The sequence below is a fragment of the Salvelinus namaycush genome, chromosome 28 (genome assembly GCF_016432855.1).
Source record: "Salvelinus namaycush isolate Seneca chromosome 28, SaNama_1.0, whole genome shotgun sequence".
In the NCBI taxonomy this organism is placed as follows: domain Eukaryota; kingdom Metazoa; phylum Chordata; class Actinopteri; order Salmoniformes; family Salmonidae; genus Salvelinus; species Salvelinus namaycush.
The window spans coordinates 25948741-25965209 of record NC_052334.1 but is presented as its reverse complement, the minus strand read 5'-3'; the positions used below and the strand labels follow the sequence as shown (position 1 = coordinate 25965209).

General features: G+C 43.4%; 1 protein-coding gene across 2 annotated transcripts in view; it reads left to right on the top strand.

The window, feature by feature from the left end:
- Nucleotides 1-16469, top strand: part of LOC120023450 (zinc finger protein DPF3-like) — a 37137-nt gene that overhangs the window by 14400 nt on the left and 6268 nt on the right. For both annotated transcript variants that reach the window (XM_038967471.1, XM_038967470.1), the window contains exons 2-5: nucleotides 6391-6551; nucleotides 6861-6968; nucleotides 10222-10346; nucleotides 16265-16360. In XM_038967471.1, the coding sequence (XP_038823399.1) occupies nucleotides 6391-6551; nucleotides 6861-6968; nucleotides 10222-10346; nucleotides 16265-16360 (490 nt within the window). The remainder of the gene's footprint in view (nucleotides 1-6390; nucleotides 6552-6860; nucleotides 6969-10221; nucleotides 10347-16264; nucleotides 16361-16469) is intronic.

Sequence of the window (16469 nt, the reverse complement as noted above, 5' to 3'; positions counted from 1 at the left end):
TGTTGCTGTCTTAGATTCAATATTCATCCTCATTTGATATAATCAAACCTGTCTGTGTGCTAGAGGCTCTGCTTTGATTAATTAAGCAGGATAATTACCGCATGTGGCAGAGACTGAAGGTTTGAATGTGAAATTTCCTCCTTTCACAGCAAATATTAACATTGACATCCTAAGGGGCTGCCAAACTATCACCGGCATTGATAAAAGCTTCTCAAACTACAGGGTCATTGATGATGATAGTACTGTCTATAAATCTGTATACGTTAGTCATGAGTCTTTGAACACATTCCTATTGTGATGCCCTAGCCTAACCCAATCATCCCCTTCATTGATTCAGCGCCCTAAATAGAAACCAAAGCTCACTACTGTGTAGAATGTCATGTGACCGTCCCAGCAGCCCAAAGGTCATGACGCTAGGCTATATGAAAGTCACTTCGGTCTCTGCAAAGAGCAATGTAAGCATCACACGGACGACGATATTCAGCTAAGTCACATTGTTTGTCCATGGTAGAGCCACTCCAATCAGTGAGTAAAGATCCTGAGAATAGTGTTTGTTTGATTCTTTGATTGACCCTGGTGATTAACATGATTAACGGTTGACTGTAATCATCATTTGCATTTCTGCTGGTTGCTAGGGGACAGCCCTTAATCCTCCATCCCTGATTGTATGCAGACCGATCAGGAGAGAGGGTGAAGAGGTGGAAGTATGCTTCCAGAATGTAGCCGATACCAACCCTGTAGTGTTTTCCACAAGCACATGGAGTAGCCAGTCAAATAGAAAAAGTAGCCAACCAGGCTCCACCCATTTTTTTTTTTTTTCCAGAACAAGCTCTATTTTGGTGGCCTTTGTTACATTCTGAATGTATTTTCAACAAACAACTATAAGGAAATGGCACTAATCAAATGTTTTCACACTTACTGTAGACTAGGTTTCCATCCAATTGGCAACAGATTTTCATGCGAATATTCTAAAACCTGCTTTTAAACAATATGCGTGTTTTCCCACCAGAGATGTTTCCAGCAAATTGCCACACTGTAGATAAAAGGCTGTGCTTGATGACGTTGTGCACATACCTTTTGCCTTTAAATTCCCATGTACCGAATAAAAAATAACTTAAATGAGTTTCCATCACATTTTGAAATCTCCTGATGGTTTTCTCACAAAAAAAATTGAGTTTATATAGCGAGTTTGCCCAATCTGGTATTGGCACGTGCGCTTTAGCCAATAGCGCTATCTACGTGATGAGATTATTATTATGGACAAAAGAGCAAGATTATTTTTCAAACGGCAGCCAAGTATCGACTATCATGTCACCAGAATAAGGCCCTCAATATTTATTGGAAAGGAGCATCAAACTAATCACCTTGTACTTTCACCACCCTGTGAAGTTAATTTATTTCATTTGTAGCCTAATAAACTGCATGCTTTCCTGATGAGTCGTAGTGGGAGGACCACACAACATCGCGTGACTCCACGTTTACTTTGATATGATGGTTATTTTATCAATATTTGCACATTTGTAGCATAATTAATTTTACAGACACCAAAATATCACACCTTGTCTAGTGTATTTTGTTATGTCGACATTCTGAAAGTGAACCAAAAATGTTTCTGTTTCCGTCAGGTCTCATGACATTTTCTTTCTCCGATGTACTTTACTTGCATAAAAAGGTGGGATGGAAACCTGGTTTGTATTACTTTCATCAGCTGTGGTACAATATGATATAAAACACAGGATAAACATATCTTAAAGAAAAATTTAAGCCTTTAAAGAATCCTGTATGTGTCTGCTGACTAACACAGGCTTGGAGCTTACTTTTTAAGAGGCATTTTGTCAGCTATCTGCAATACAGGTATGATTGAAGAATGAAACAGGTGTTAAACATTGGCTTTGCTACACAGAAAGCAGCTGTTCACTACTCCATTGTCAACACTTTGAAAATACTATATACAGTGCATTCTGGAAAGTATTCAGACCCCTTCAGTTTTCCACATTTACGTTACAGCATTATTCTAAAATTGACTAAATAGTATTTTCCCCCTCATCAACCTACACACGATACCCCATAATGACAAAGCAAAAACAGGTTTTTAGAAATGCTTGCAAATGTATTACAGAAAATGGAAATATTGCATTTACATAAGTATTCAGACCCTTTACTCAGTACTTTCTTGAAGCACCTTTGGCAGCGATTATAGCCTCGAGTCTTCTTGGGTATGACACTGCAAGCTTGGCACACCTGTATTTGGGGAGTTTCTCCCGTTCTTCTCTGCAGGTCCTCTCAAGCTATGTCAGGTTGGATGGGGAGCATCGCTGCACAGCTATATTCAGGTCTCTCCAGAGATGTTCGATCGGGTCCGGGCTCTGGCTGGGCCACTCAAGGACATTCAGAGACTTGTCCCGAAATCACTCCTACATTGACTTGGCTGTGTGCTTAGGGTCGTTGTCCTGTTAGAAGGTGAACCTTTGGCCCAGTCTGAGGTCCTGAGCGCTCTGGAGCAGGTTTTCATCAAGGATCTCTGTACTTTGCTCTGTTCATTTTTCCCTCGATCCTGACTAGTCTCCTAGTCTCTGCCGCTGAAAAACATTCCCACAGCATGATGCTGCCACCACTATGCTTCACCGTAGGGATTGTATTGGCCAGGTGATGAGTGGTGCCTGGTTTGCTCCAGTCCTGACGCTTGGCATTCAGGCCAAGGAGTTCAATATTGGTTTCATCAGACCAGAGAATCTTGTTTCTCATGGTTTGAGAGTCCTTTAGGTGCCTTTTGGCAAACTCCAAGTGGGCTGTTGTGCACCTTTTCTACTGTGGAGTGGCTTCTGTCTGGCCACTCCAACCTAAAGGCCTGATTGGTGGAGTACTGCAGATATGGTTATCCTTCTGGAAGGTTTTCCCATCTCTATAGTGGAACTCTGGAGCTCTGTCAGATTGACCATCAGGTTCTTGGTCACCTCGCTGGCCCATGCTCTTGTCTCCCTATTGCTCAGGTTGGCCCTGGCGGCCAGCTCTAGGAAGAGTCTTAGTGGTTCCAAACTTCTTCCATTTTAAGAATGATGGAGGTCGCTGTGTTCTTCAATGCTACAGAAATTTTTTGGTACCCTTCACCAGATCTGTGCCTTGACATAATCCTGTCTTGGAATTCTACGGACAATTCCTTCGACCTCATGGCTTAGTTGACCGTGCATGTCAGAGCAAAAACCGTGGGACCTTATATAGACAAGTGTGTGCCTTTCCAAATCATATCCAATCAATTGAATTTACCACCGGTGGACTCCAAGTTGTAGAAACATCTCAAGGATGATCAATGGAAACCGGATGCACCTGTCTCTAGTCTCATAGCAAAGAGTCTGAATACTTATGTAAATAAGGTATTTCTGATTTCTTTTAAATTTATTCTAAAAACCTGTTTTCTCCAATGATTCTGGGGCTTTGTGTGTAGATTGATGAGGGAAAACATGTATTTAATCTATTTTAGAATAAGGCTGTAACAAAACAAATGTGGAAAAGGGGAAAGGGTCTGAATACTTTCCGAGTGCACTGTAGGTCACGTGCTTGCAATGTTTCACGTAACGCAAGGGTTGAGGGAGTAGGTATTGTTTTTCTTAAAGAAACTAGGTATTTTGGTAACAACTTTTCAGTCAAACAAAATGGTTGTAATTATGTTGCAGCTTCAGGGCGGACAGCGCGATAAACACTTGCTGTGCTGTGGTGCCTGTTCACTGCAGCAGGGAGGAGAGCGAGACAAGTCACACAGGCACTCCCTGTCATTTGTAGTTTTTGTCTCATTTGTGTCTTAATTATTTAATCGAACAGTGCGCTTAAAGCATCAGACTAGCTCAGTGCGTTTACTGGATTTTATTCAAGCACATGGGGTGTGTCTATCTTTATGGGGCGGCAGCGTAACATAGTGGTTAGAGCGTTGGACTAGTAAACGAAAGGTTAAGTTCAAATCCCCGAGCTGACCAGGTACAAATCTGTCGTTCTGCCCCTGAACAAGGCAGTTAACCCACTGTTCCTAGGCCATCATTGAAAATAAGAATTTGTTCTTAACTGACTTGCCTAGTTAAATAAAGGTAAAATAAATATCTATGGAAAAATACATGTTAAAACATTTCGATCAATCAATTGGTCAAAAGAATAAAATAATTTTTGGGGGGGAACAACCCGAAAAACCTGTTGAAGGTTTACTTTTAAATCCCTTTCCCTAAGCTCAGCGAGTAGATTGATGGGCACTTATTTTTGCTTTGGACAGCTTGCGTGTGCTTGGTGAAGGCATCAACTCATGTACCTCTCGAAGTTGGAACTCGAGCGTGATTGTGCTTGAATGAACGGCTAATCATATTGCTCAAATACAAATAGCATGACATTTATGCATACAGTCTTCAGTGGTTGATTACGATAGAGGAGGTAAATGTTGAACTGGAATGCAGCAAAGCGCCAAAATGTTGCTGGCCCTTTTGAGCCAGTGACTGACGAGATCCACTGGCCCAGCACGTGTTTTTACTGGCCCAGGACCAACGGGCCATCATTAATGTCCGACCCTGCACGCGAAAGAAAATAAATTAATGTGCCAGAAAACAATAGGCTAAGTGGATTTCGAGTCTTCGTTACGACATTATGGGACGTGCAAATTCATGCTCTTTCCCTCCTTGTAAAATTTTTGGACTGCAACCACCACGCACACACCCAGGTACTGAGAGGCGGGACAGACAGCAGACTGTCAAACCAGCAGTGTTTTCCTGTCATCGCTCACTTTGACTGACAGGTGGTTGTCCTATAAATAGGTCACCAGAAGATGCAAATTGTTCGTTCTAGCAAGAGCGGGCTCGGTAAGATTTTGTCTGACTAGCAGCCTAGTTAAATGGTAAAAGTACCCGGCTGAAAATGGGTCTGTAATCGTTTGTATAGCCGACTGCCGGCGCTAGTGGAAAACACTGGTTTACATGGTTTATAATCTGTCTGATCAGAACCTTTATGCACATCTAGGGCTGGCACAATTACGTATACGAACAGCTGACTGAAGACACGGGGATGGCCGGGCATTCCATCGGTTGAGTCTGTTAAGAGTCCATGTTACCAAATAACAATGTGATAACTTTGTTGCTCCTTGCTGACACAAGCAAGGTGTTGCAGAAAATGAGCACACAAAGGTGCAAGTAAGGTGCAGCAGCAGAACACAGAAATATAAATTATTGTAGCACATGCAGAGGGGGAAAAAATGTCTGTCTATTAAAAAAAAAAAAGATATATGCTATTCAAACGGTTATTATGGAGACCGTGGTAATTTGACTGGCCGATTACTGTCATCCAAAATTCCATGACAGTCACAGCCCTATGCACTAGGGATGGGCATTTGAAATGATTTTCACTATTCTAATATAATTTTTTGGGGGGTATATCCAGACAGTCGAAATACATGTTTTATTTATATATAGAGATTTTTACTTCAATGGGGATTTGCTCCTGCGACTCAGGAGAGGTGGTGCACTGCTTGATGTTTCAGTACAGACGGGTGTGGGAGGGGCGCGAGAGGAGCAGGTGGCGGTGTGTCAGGCATGGAAGGGGAGAGCGAGTGAGAGCGGGGGAGCTAGAGAAAGTAGACAGACCGACCCGTACAAGTTAGAAAAACTTGTTGGTGCGATAGGTTATCATCTCATAAGGTAGTGTCTGTCTTGGCTGCATCTAATTGATGTAAAGACGCTAGCTAGCTACACTAGCCAGCTAAGTTAGTAAGCCTGCTTGCTAGCTAGCAAGGCTAATTTAATATTTTTATTTGTTCCCTGTGTCCTTGTCTACAACTCTATTCATATTAATCAACAAGCCTACCTGTTGGTTGATCATTGTAGCTTTCTCCTTCTCATTCCATATTTGTAATTCCATTTTCCATTGACTAGAAATCACCCACTTTACTTGCTACACATGGAGCCTCTGACAGTAGTGCTGCTTTGATTGGCTGACAATAACAAGCTACATGCGTGAAAAGTGTGGACTACTATTCAAATGACCGCGCCCATCCCTACCATGCACATCATTCCTCCATCTTATAGTTTGTATGTGTAAGGTTTATGTTTATGTAAGCTAGTCTCAATGGCGGAATTTGTGACAGTCACATGGAAACTTCTATCTTCCCCTGCTGAGTGTGTGTGTGTGTATATATATATATATATATATATATATATATATATATATATATATATATATATGGTGTGTAGTGATGTTTCCAGTAGTCCACGGTGGTCAGTGAGTCATGGCTAAAATGAATTGTCTGGTTAACCACTAATTTGGCCATTGGGCCTCTTTCAGTATCTTTACCAGCCGCATAACCAAATGCCTGTCAGTGCCAACCACAAGTGGTGTTGACCGGTCTGAATGGTCTCCCTGCTGCAGGTTGGGTGACCAGTTCTACAAGGATGCCATTGAGCAGTGCCGCAGCTACAATGCCCGCTTGTGTGCTGAGCGCAGCGTGCGCCTGCCCTTCCTGGACTCCCAGACCGGCGTGGCACAGAACAACTGCTACATCTGGATGGAGCGCCACCACCGCAGCCCTGGTGGGTAGAGATAGAAAAGCATGATGGCTGGCGCTCTGGTTTACTAAAACTATCATTCACTTGTTGAGGTTTAGTGGGTAATGTCATCTGTATCTAAATATGTCCCTCTGGCCACTACAGCTACAAACATGTCTATATAAGGATATCCAATAGTGTTTATGTTGCCTCCAGCGAGAACCCTTCATATATACAACTGCATAAGAATATTGAGTTCACTCTTTTAGGGTCGCTAAGCAACACATTATGTATCAGGCTGGGGGGGAGTGAGAACCGTGTGGTGTATTCTTCAGTTCCTGTCTGTTTTTATAGGGGTGGCTGCAGGTCAGATGTATACATACCCCGCCCGCTGCTGGAGGAAGAAGAGGCGGCTGCACACCTCCATGGACCCTCCGCTGCGCCTCTGTGGCCTCCAGCTAGGTAATAGAAATCCCCCCCCTCCCCTCACAAAACTCCTGCAACTCTCTGCTGTGTCTCATCACCAGTCAGTCCAGTGCGTTCATCTCCCATTCTATTATCTTGTTATTATTTATGATCTGGAATCATTTAACTGAAAGCTCATCATTCAATTTCAGTGTGGAAAGCAAACAGCCTGCTAGTCACTTTTTATCAAATGAGAAGTGCTCCGTTCAGTGAACGAGTAAACTTGTTTTGTGAGAACTAGAACATGTAATCAAATTTTAGCCTGCTCAGCTGGGAGGAGAAGGACAGGAATCACAACAGACTGCATTTAATAAATGTTACGAAAAATTTAGTTTTTCGCTACTCTTCATAAGTTCCTGAACATTTTCTCACAAACTCGCTCACTCTATCACCCACTTCTATTTATTTTTACCCATTCATTCCTACACTCCCACACATTAAGTCACTCTGCCCTACACTCACACTTCCTATTGTAATATTTTCACTGAGCCTCACTTTGCTCTTCTCTACCTGTCACTAAGACACCCTGCTCGAACAGTAACACTGTGTAACACACATTAAGTCACTCTGCCCTACACTGTGTAACATACCAGTGAATGTGATCTGTGCCCAATAGTGGGGCACTAGCTGGCTCTGCCTGGTTTCTCCAGACTCCACTGGGAGAGTGCCTTCTCCTGTAGCTGGGCAGAGGTAGCTATCGCTGCAGCCAGCCGGAGTTAGTGCTGCTTGCTGGCTGGCTGTCTGACTGGCGGTGATAGAGGGAAACTTGGGCTGCATGCAGAATCGGTTCCCTGCTGCAGGCTGCCTGCTCTATTTTTAGCCTGCAGCTCCCAGGGGGGAGGGGCTGTCTAGTCGCTGAGAGTTGAAAGTCAACATGTGCAGACACTGGTTAGGGGCTCCGGTGTGGATGAGCCCTCAGAGTTGCTAGCATATGGTAGTTAGAAGAGGGAGGCAGGCAGGGGTATGCACGATCTACTTAGATCCTCACCACTCATCAACTGCTGCATGTTAGCATTCAGCTCAGGGAGTGAGACTGCTAGGTGATTTCACTTGGTGAGATGAGTGTCTGAAGGTATGATTAAAAAGATTAAGTTGAGGCTTTGAAGTCTGTCCTCTTAACATCATGAGGCTACTGCTGAATGAAATACCCTTCAATGAAGAAAGTGTGAGTATGATCTCCAGGCTAGACTGACTACCAGCCAATGTTAGTCTTTTCTCTCATCCACACTGTTTTGACCTCTATCACAATACAAGAAGAGAACTCTATGGAACATTTACATTAAAGGGACAGTTCACCCAAATCACAAATGTACCTATATTTATTGACAGTTACAGCTTTGCATTAGCATTGAGTGTAAAAAAAAGGGCAGGTCGTCCCTATTTGCATGCTCCAAATAGCAAGCCCACATTAGCCTACCTTTGAAACACGGCAGTACACATTGGATTAAGCCATCTTTCATCAGCTGAATAGAAACATAAGCTATACAGAGAGAGTATCTCACCTCCCTAATGAAGGGATTTGGCGTTTATAGTGATGCTTTCAAAAATCAAGCAATTTGTATGTTCCCGGGAAAGACTAAATGCGGTGCTGCCTGTCAGTGTCTTTAGTTACTGCTATACAGTTGTGGCCAAAAGTTTTGAGAATGACACAAATATTAATTTCCACAAAGTTTGCTGCTTCAGTGTCTAGATATTTTTGTCAGATGTTACTATGGAATACTGAAGTATAATTACAAGCATTTCATAAGTGTCAAAGGCTTTTGACAATTACATGAAGTTGATGCAAAGAGTCAATATTTGCAGTGTTGACCCTTTTTCAAGACCTCTGCAATCCGCCCTGGCATGCTGTCAATTAACTTCTGGGCCACATCCTGACTGATGGCAGCCCATTCTTGCATAATCAATGCTTAGAGTTTGTCTGAATTTGTGGGTTTTTGTTTGTCCACCCGCCTTTTGAGGATTGACCACACGTTCTCAATGGGATTAAGGTCTGGGGAGTTTCCTGGCCATGGACCCAAAATATCGATGTTTTGTTCCCCGAGCCACTTAGTTATCACTTTTGCCTTATGGCAAGGTGCTCCATCATGCTGGAAAAGGCATTGTTCGTCACCAAACTGTTCCTGGATGGTTGGGAGAAGTTGCTCTCGGAGGATGTGTTGGTACCATTCTTTATTCATGGCTGTGTTCTTAGGCAAAATTGTGAGTGAGCCCACTCCCTTGGCTGCGAAGCAACCCCACAGATGAATGGTCTCCGGATGCTTTACTGTTGGCATGACACAGGACTGATGGTAGCGCTCACCTTGTCTTCTCAGGACAAGCTTTTTTCCGGATGCCCCAAACAATCGGAAAGGGGATTCATCAGAAAAAATGACTTTACCCCAGTCCTCAGCAGTCCAATCCCTGTACCTTTTGCAGAATATCAGTCTGTCCCTGATGTTTTTCCTGGAGAGAAGTGGCTTCTTTGCTGCCCTTCTTTACACCAGGCCATCCTCCAAAAGTCTTCGCCTCACTGTGCGTGCAGATGCACTCACACCTGCTGGCTGTCATTCCTGAGCAAGCTCTGTACTGGTGGTGTCCCGATTCCACAGCTGAATCAACTTTAGGAGATGGTCCTGGCGCTTGCTGGACTTTCTTGGGCGCCCTGAATCCTTCTTCACAACAATTGAACCGCTCTCCTTGAAGTTCTTGATGATCTGATAAATGGTTGATTTACGTGTAATCTTACTGGCAGCAATATCCTTGCCTGTGAAGCCCTTTTTGTGCAAAGCAATGATGACGGCACGTGTTTCCTTGCAGGTAACCATGGTTGACAGAGGAGAACAATGATTCCAAGCACCACCCTCCTTTTGAAGCTTCCAGTCTGTTATTCGAACTCAATCAGAATGACAGAGTGATCTCCAGCCTTGTTCTCGTCAACACTCACACCTGTGTTAACGAGAGAATCACTGACATGATGTCAGCTGGTCCTTTTGTGGCAGGGCTGAAATGCAGCGGAAATGTTTTTGGGGGGATTCGGTTCATTTGCGTGGCAAAGGGGGACTTTGCAATTAATTGCAATTCATCTGATCACTCTTCATAACATTCTGGAGTATATGCAAATTGCCATCATACAAACTGAGGCAGCAGACTTTGTGAAAAATCATATTTGTGTCATTCTCAAAACCTTTGGCAACGACTGTACTTTGATTGATGTGACGGGCGGCTCCCGGGTTTGTTTGATTTATTTGTGTGTTTATTCCTCTTTATCCAGATGGAGGACTCGCAGGCAAGGATGTGATTCCCACACAGGGCACCACGCTGGAGGCTCTTCTCAGAGGGGAGGGCTTAGACCAGAGGAACAACTCAAAGGACGAGGAGAGCCTCTTAGAGATCCAGGTGGGTTATAATGAAGTTTTAACCCAATGGCTTATGAGCATAACAGAACTCCCTGGAACAGTGTATAAGGGCTAGGGCTGTCCCCGACAAAAAAAGTTCTTGGTCATCCGAGAGTCGTCCTGTTCTTTCAACCAATCCATTGGTCGAAATTTTTAAACTTATTTTTCTATATATAGACAGACATACCCTATGTGTTTGAATAAAATAAACTACATATGCACTGAGCTTGTCTACTTAACCACACTGTTTGATTAAATAGTTAAGACACACAAATGACTCCAAAGAGCCCGATGGTCACACTGTATTAAAAAAATTATCCTCCCTACTGCAGCGAAAAGGCACCACAGCAGTGTTTTTTGCTAAGCTGCAACATAATTCCAGCCATTTAGTTTTTCATGTTTCTGACTGAAAAGTTATTTTACCGAAACCTCAAATTACTTTAGGAGAAACATTCCCTCAACCGTTGTTCTCTTTACGTGAAACATGTAAGCATCGCAGGCATGTGTCCAATATGGCCTGAGCTATAGCCTGTCATCATGTAAAAAAATTGGTTATAACAAACTCCGAACACAGTAATGTCGCCTGCAAAATGGATGTGGAGGACGTCGAAAACTGAATGTTTACTGGTTGCTCAGGAGGAAAAAGGGAAGTCAGATGTGTGGAAGACATTTGACTTAGTTGTGGGAACTACTACAGATCAAGAAAAAGGAGCATATTTGTGCAAACGTTGCTTTTAGATTACAATATTATACTTTATTCTGTCCATTTGAAACAGTGTACGCAACAATAAATAAGTGTACCAGAGAGTCTGCGAGCGTTGCAAAATATACATGTTATTCAATCATTGCACCCACACTGCTCGCGGGCGTCAGCGACTGTCTGCGTGGCTAGGCGCTAAAATAGAAGTCGGTTCTATTTGTGACACTCAACGCGCTGCAAATCCGGCGCCTTCCATCTCATTAGTTTTTAGAAGCATATACCCACGTGGGTGATTGAAAGATGAACTTAGGTCCACACTCCGGCAGGTTGTAGTAATGTTGGTTGCCAACCGCCATATTAAGTCCAAAATATGAATAAGAAGACGAAGCTTGAAGGAAGGAGGAGAACCTAATTACTGTTTTATCTGTGGAATTGTCGGAGTTGAGGACCTTGTGCATTTCAGGTAAAATAACAACCCAATGTCTATATCCCAGGACAAATTAGCTAGCAACAGCAAGCTAGCTAGCTAAATTGCCATAAATGTTTAATGCTTTTCGACCTGTCCCCAAATTAATATAATTCGTTCGGCGTTTGGTATTTTATTACGATCCCCATTAGCTGTTGCAAAAGCAGCCTGTGTGTCCTGATCGTGTCTGGTGTGGGGGAACAAAATCAACATGCGCGCGGTGGCGCACGCAGGCGGTTTGGTCAGCATGTAAGTAAGTTACGGTATTAAGACTAAACAGGATGCGCTCTTAGGCCTACAGCTCGATGGTGGTTATACAAGGATACTATACAAAGCCTACTAATGATAACAACATGACTTATTATTATAATGATGATCATAATTGTAATAACAATAAGGAGATCAAGAAAAAGGAGGGTATAGGAGTAAGAGCTGCACGCATATTATATAAATAAAAATGTATTTTAGGGGTGACAGGTAGCCTAGTGGTTAGAGCGTTGGACTAGTAACAGAAAGTTTGCAAGATTGAATCCCCGAGCTGACAAGGTAAAAATCTGTTGTTCTGCCCCTGAACAAGGCAGTAAGATTAAGAAATTGTTCTGAACTTCTTGACGCACGGATCCCTTTAGCGGGATCATTTTCATCAACAACCGCTGAATTGCAGAGCGCCAAATTCCCCAAAAATTGCTAAAAATATTTCTATTCATGAAATCACAAGTGCAATATAGCAAAACACAGCTTAGCTTGTTGTTAATCCACCTGTCGTGTCAGATTTTGAAAATATGCTTTACAGCAAAAGCAATCCAAGTGTTTGTGAGTTTATCGATCACTAGACAAAACATTAAGAACACCTAGCAGCAATGTATATTGGTCACGAAAGCCAGAAAAGCAATAAAATTAATCGCTTACCTTTGATCTTTGGATGTTTGTACTCACGAGACTCCCAGTTACACAATAAATGTTCCTTTTGTTCGATAAAGATTATTTTTATATCAAAAAACCTCAATTTGTTTGCCGCGTTATGTTCAGTATTCCACAGCCTTAGGCAGGTCATCAAGGCTTGACGAAAATTCCAAAAACTATCCGTAAAGTTCGTAGAAACATGTCAAACGTATTTACTAATTCAATACTCAGGTTGTTTTTAACATCAATAATCGATAATATTTAAACCGGACGGTAAACTATTCAATACTGGAGAGAAAGAAAATGTCGAGCAACCAGTGTCGAGCGCATGAACTAATGTAAGGACCTCCGTCTATCCACTGACGCGTTTTGATAAATCCCGCTCATTTTTCAGAATAAAAGCTTGAAACTATGTCTAAAGACTGTTCACACCCTGAGGAAGCCATTGGAAAAGGAATCTGGTTGATATCCCTTTTTAAATGGATGAAAGGCAAGCAATGGAACAGTGATTTTTCAAAATAAGAGTCACTTCCGGGTTGGATTTCCTCAGGTTTTAGCCTGCAAAAATCAGTTCTGTTATACTCACAGACAATATTTTGACAGTTTTGAAAACTTTAGAGTTTTCTATCCTACTCTGTCAATTATATGCATATTCTAGTATCTGGACCTGAGAAATAGGCAGCTTACATTGGGAACGTTATTTTTCCAAACATAAAAATTCTGCCCCCTAGCTTCAAGAGGTTAAAATCCTATTAGATTTATTAGTGTTGCACCATTATTTTTACATACAGTGCATTCGGAAAGTATTCAGACCCCTTCCCTTTTTCCACATTTTGTGACGTTACAGCCTTATACTAAAATTGATTTTTTTAAATTAAGACCCTATAATGAGTTTGCCAAAAGGCACCTAAAGGACTCTGACCATGAGAAACAAGATTCTCTGGTCTGATGAAACCAATATTGAACTCTTTTGCCTGAAGGCCAAGCACCACGTCTGGAGGAAACCTGGCACCATCCCTACGGTGAAGCATGGTGGCCCAGCCAGTGCCCGGAATTGAACCAGATCAAACTACTCCGAAAATACTGTGCAGCGATGCTCCCCATCCAACCTGATAGAGCTTGAGAAGATCTGCAGAGAAGAATGGAATGAACTCTCCAAATACAAATCAAGTGTAAAAAGAAAAGGGGGGGTCAATGTAGATGATCTGGGTGGTCATTTGATTAGTTGTTCAGCAGTCTTATGCTTGGGGGTAGAAGCTGTTAAAAGAGCCTTTTGGTCCTAGACTTGGCGCTCCAGTACTGCTTGCCGTGTGGTAGCAGAGAGAACAGTCTATGACTTGGGTGACTGGCGTCTTTGATACTTTTTTGGGCCTTCCTCTGACACCGCCTAGTATATAGGTCCTGGATGTCAGGAAGCTTGGCCCCAGTGATGTACTGGGCTGTACGCACTACCCTTTGTAGCACCTTATGGTCAGGTGCCGAGCAGCTGCCATACCAGGCAGTGATGCAACTGATCAGGATGCTCTCTGGTGCAGCTGTATAACTTTTTGAGGATCTGGGGACCCATGCCAAATCTTTGTCTTCTGAGGGGGAAAAGGTGTTGTCGTACCCTCTTCACAACTGTCTTGGTGTGTTTGGACCATGATAGTTTGTTGGTGATGTGGACATAGAGGAACTTGAAACTCTCGACCCGCTCCACTCCAGTCTCGTCGATGTTAAAGGGGGGCTGTTCGGCCCTCCTTTTCCTATAGTCCACAATCGGCTCCTTTTGTCTTGCTCACATTGAGAGAGAGTTGGTTGTCCTGGCACCACACTGCCAGGTCTCTGACCTCCCTATAGGCTGTCTCATCGTTGTCGGTGATCAGGCCGACCACTGTTGTCTACAAACTTAATGAGGGTGTTGGAGTTGTGCTTGGCCACGCAGTCATGGGTGGACAGGGAGTAGAGGACGGGACTAAGCACGCACCCCTGATGGGCCCCACTGTTGAGGATCAGCGTGGCAGATGTGTTGCCTACCCTTACCACCTGGGAAGTCCAGGATCCAGTTGCAGAGGGGTTTAGGCCCAGGGTCCTTAGCTTAGTGATGAGCTTTGTGGGCACTATGGTGTTGAGCACTGGGCTTTAGTCAAATAGGTGTTCATTTTGTCCAGGTAGGAAAGGGCAGTGTGGATTGCGATTGCATCATCTGCGGATATGTTGGGGTGGTATGCGAATTGGAGTGGGTCTAGGGTTTCTGGCATGATGGTGTTGATGTGAGCCATGACCAGCCTTTCAAAGCACTTCATGGCTGCCGACGTGAGCGCAGGTTACCTTCGATTTCTTGGGCACAGGGACTATGGTGGACTGTTTGAAACATGTAGTTATTACAGACACGGTCAGGGAGAGGTTGAAAATGTCAGTGAAGACACTTGCCAGTTGGTCCGCGCATGCTTTGAGTACACGTCCTAGTAATCCATCTGGCCCCACGGCTTTGTGAATGTTGACCTGTTTAAAGGTCTAGCTCATATCAGCTACGGAAAGCGTGATCACCCAGTCGTCTGGAACAGCTGGTGCTCTCATGCATGCTTCAGTGTTGCTTGCCTCGAAGCGAACACAAAAGGCATTTAGCTCATCTAGTAGGCTCGTGTCACTGGGCAGCTCGCGGCTGGGTTTCCCTTTGTAGTCCGTAGTAGTTTTTAAGCCCTGTCACATCCGAAGCGCGTCAGAGCCGGTGTAGCAGGATTCAGTCTTAGTCTTGTTTTGATGCTTTGCCTGTCTGATGGTTCTTCTGAGGGCATAGCGGGATTTCTTATAAGCGTCTGGATTAGTGTCCCGCTCCTTGAAAGCGGCAGCTCTAGCCTTTAGCTGGATGTTGCCTGTAATCCATGGCTTCTGGTTGGGGTATGTACGTACGATCCCTGTGGGGACGACGTCATCAATGCACTTATTGATGAAGCTGGTGACTGAGTTGGTAATACTCCTCAATGCCATTGGATGAATTCCGGAACATATTCCAGTCTGTGCTAGCAAAACTGTCCTGTAGCATGCGCGTCATCTGACCACTTCCATATTGAGCGAGTCACTGGTACTTCCTGCTTTAGGTTTTGCTTGTAAGCAGGAACCAGGAGGATAGAATTAGGGTCAGATTTGCCAAATAGAGGGCGAGGGAAAGCTTTGTATGCATCTCTGTGTGTGGAGTAAAGGTGGTCTAGAGTTTTATTTTGCTTTTTCCTCTGGTTGCACGTGACATGCTGGTAGAAATGAGGTAAAAAGGATTTACATTTCCCTGCATTAAAGTCCTCGGCCAATAGGAGTGCCGCCTCTGGATTAGCATTTTCTTTTTTGCTTATGGCCTTATACAGCTCATTGAGTGTGGTCTTAGTGCCAGTATCTTTTTGTGGTGGTAAATAGACGGCTAGAGTTACAATAGAGTTACATTGTGTTGTTTAAGTGTTCCCTTTATTTTTTTGAGCAGTGTACAATTTCAGTATCACATGTCTTAGGGTGATGAACTGTGCCATCCCCATGGCTTCTACAATGGATTTGTGCACTGAGACACCGCAAATCAGACAGAAAACCCCCCCCCAAAAAATGGACTGCTCCACTAAAGAAATCTCGGTTGACCAACAGCCTATCGACCAAACAATCGACCAGTCGGCTAAATGGGGTCAGCCCTTATAAGGGCATACTGTCATAACGTGCTCAAATATGCAAATAGCAAGTATCAGAGGTTTATAGCCTTATCATATTTTATTACAGCCATCTATCCTGGACACATTTTATTACCTTATTTTATACTTCCTCAGACAGTCAGGCAGTGTCTTTGCCCTCTAGACAAGAGGGAGATCTCTCTATTCCTTTTTCTCCACAGAGGGTCTTGGAGGCTGACGCAGCTGAAGATGCTTACCATGACGATGAGGACTATGACGTGGACACCCCCAAAAAAAGACACAGAGGAAAAAGCAGGGTAGGTGATCCACAGAGACATACTGTACTGTAGTGAACTACTCCTAATGCACATGACTACCCTAGTTAATAATTCATTAATGGATTCAGTCCCTCACTGGTACTATATT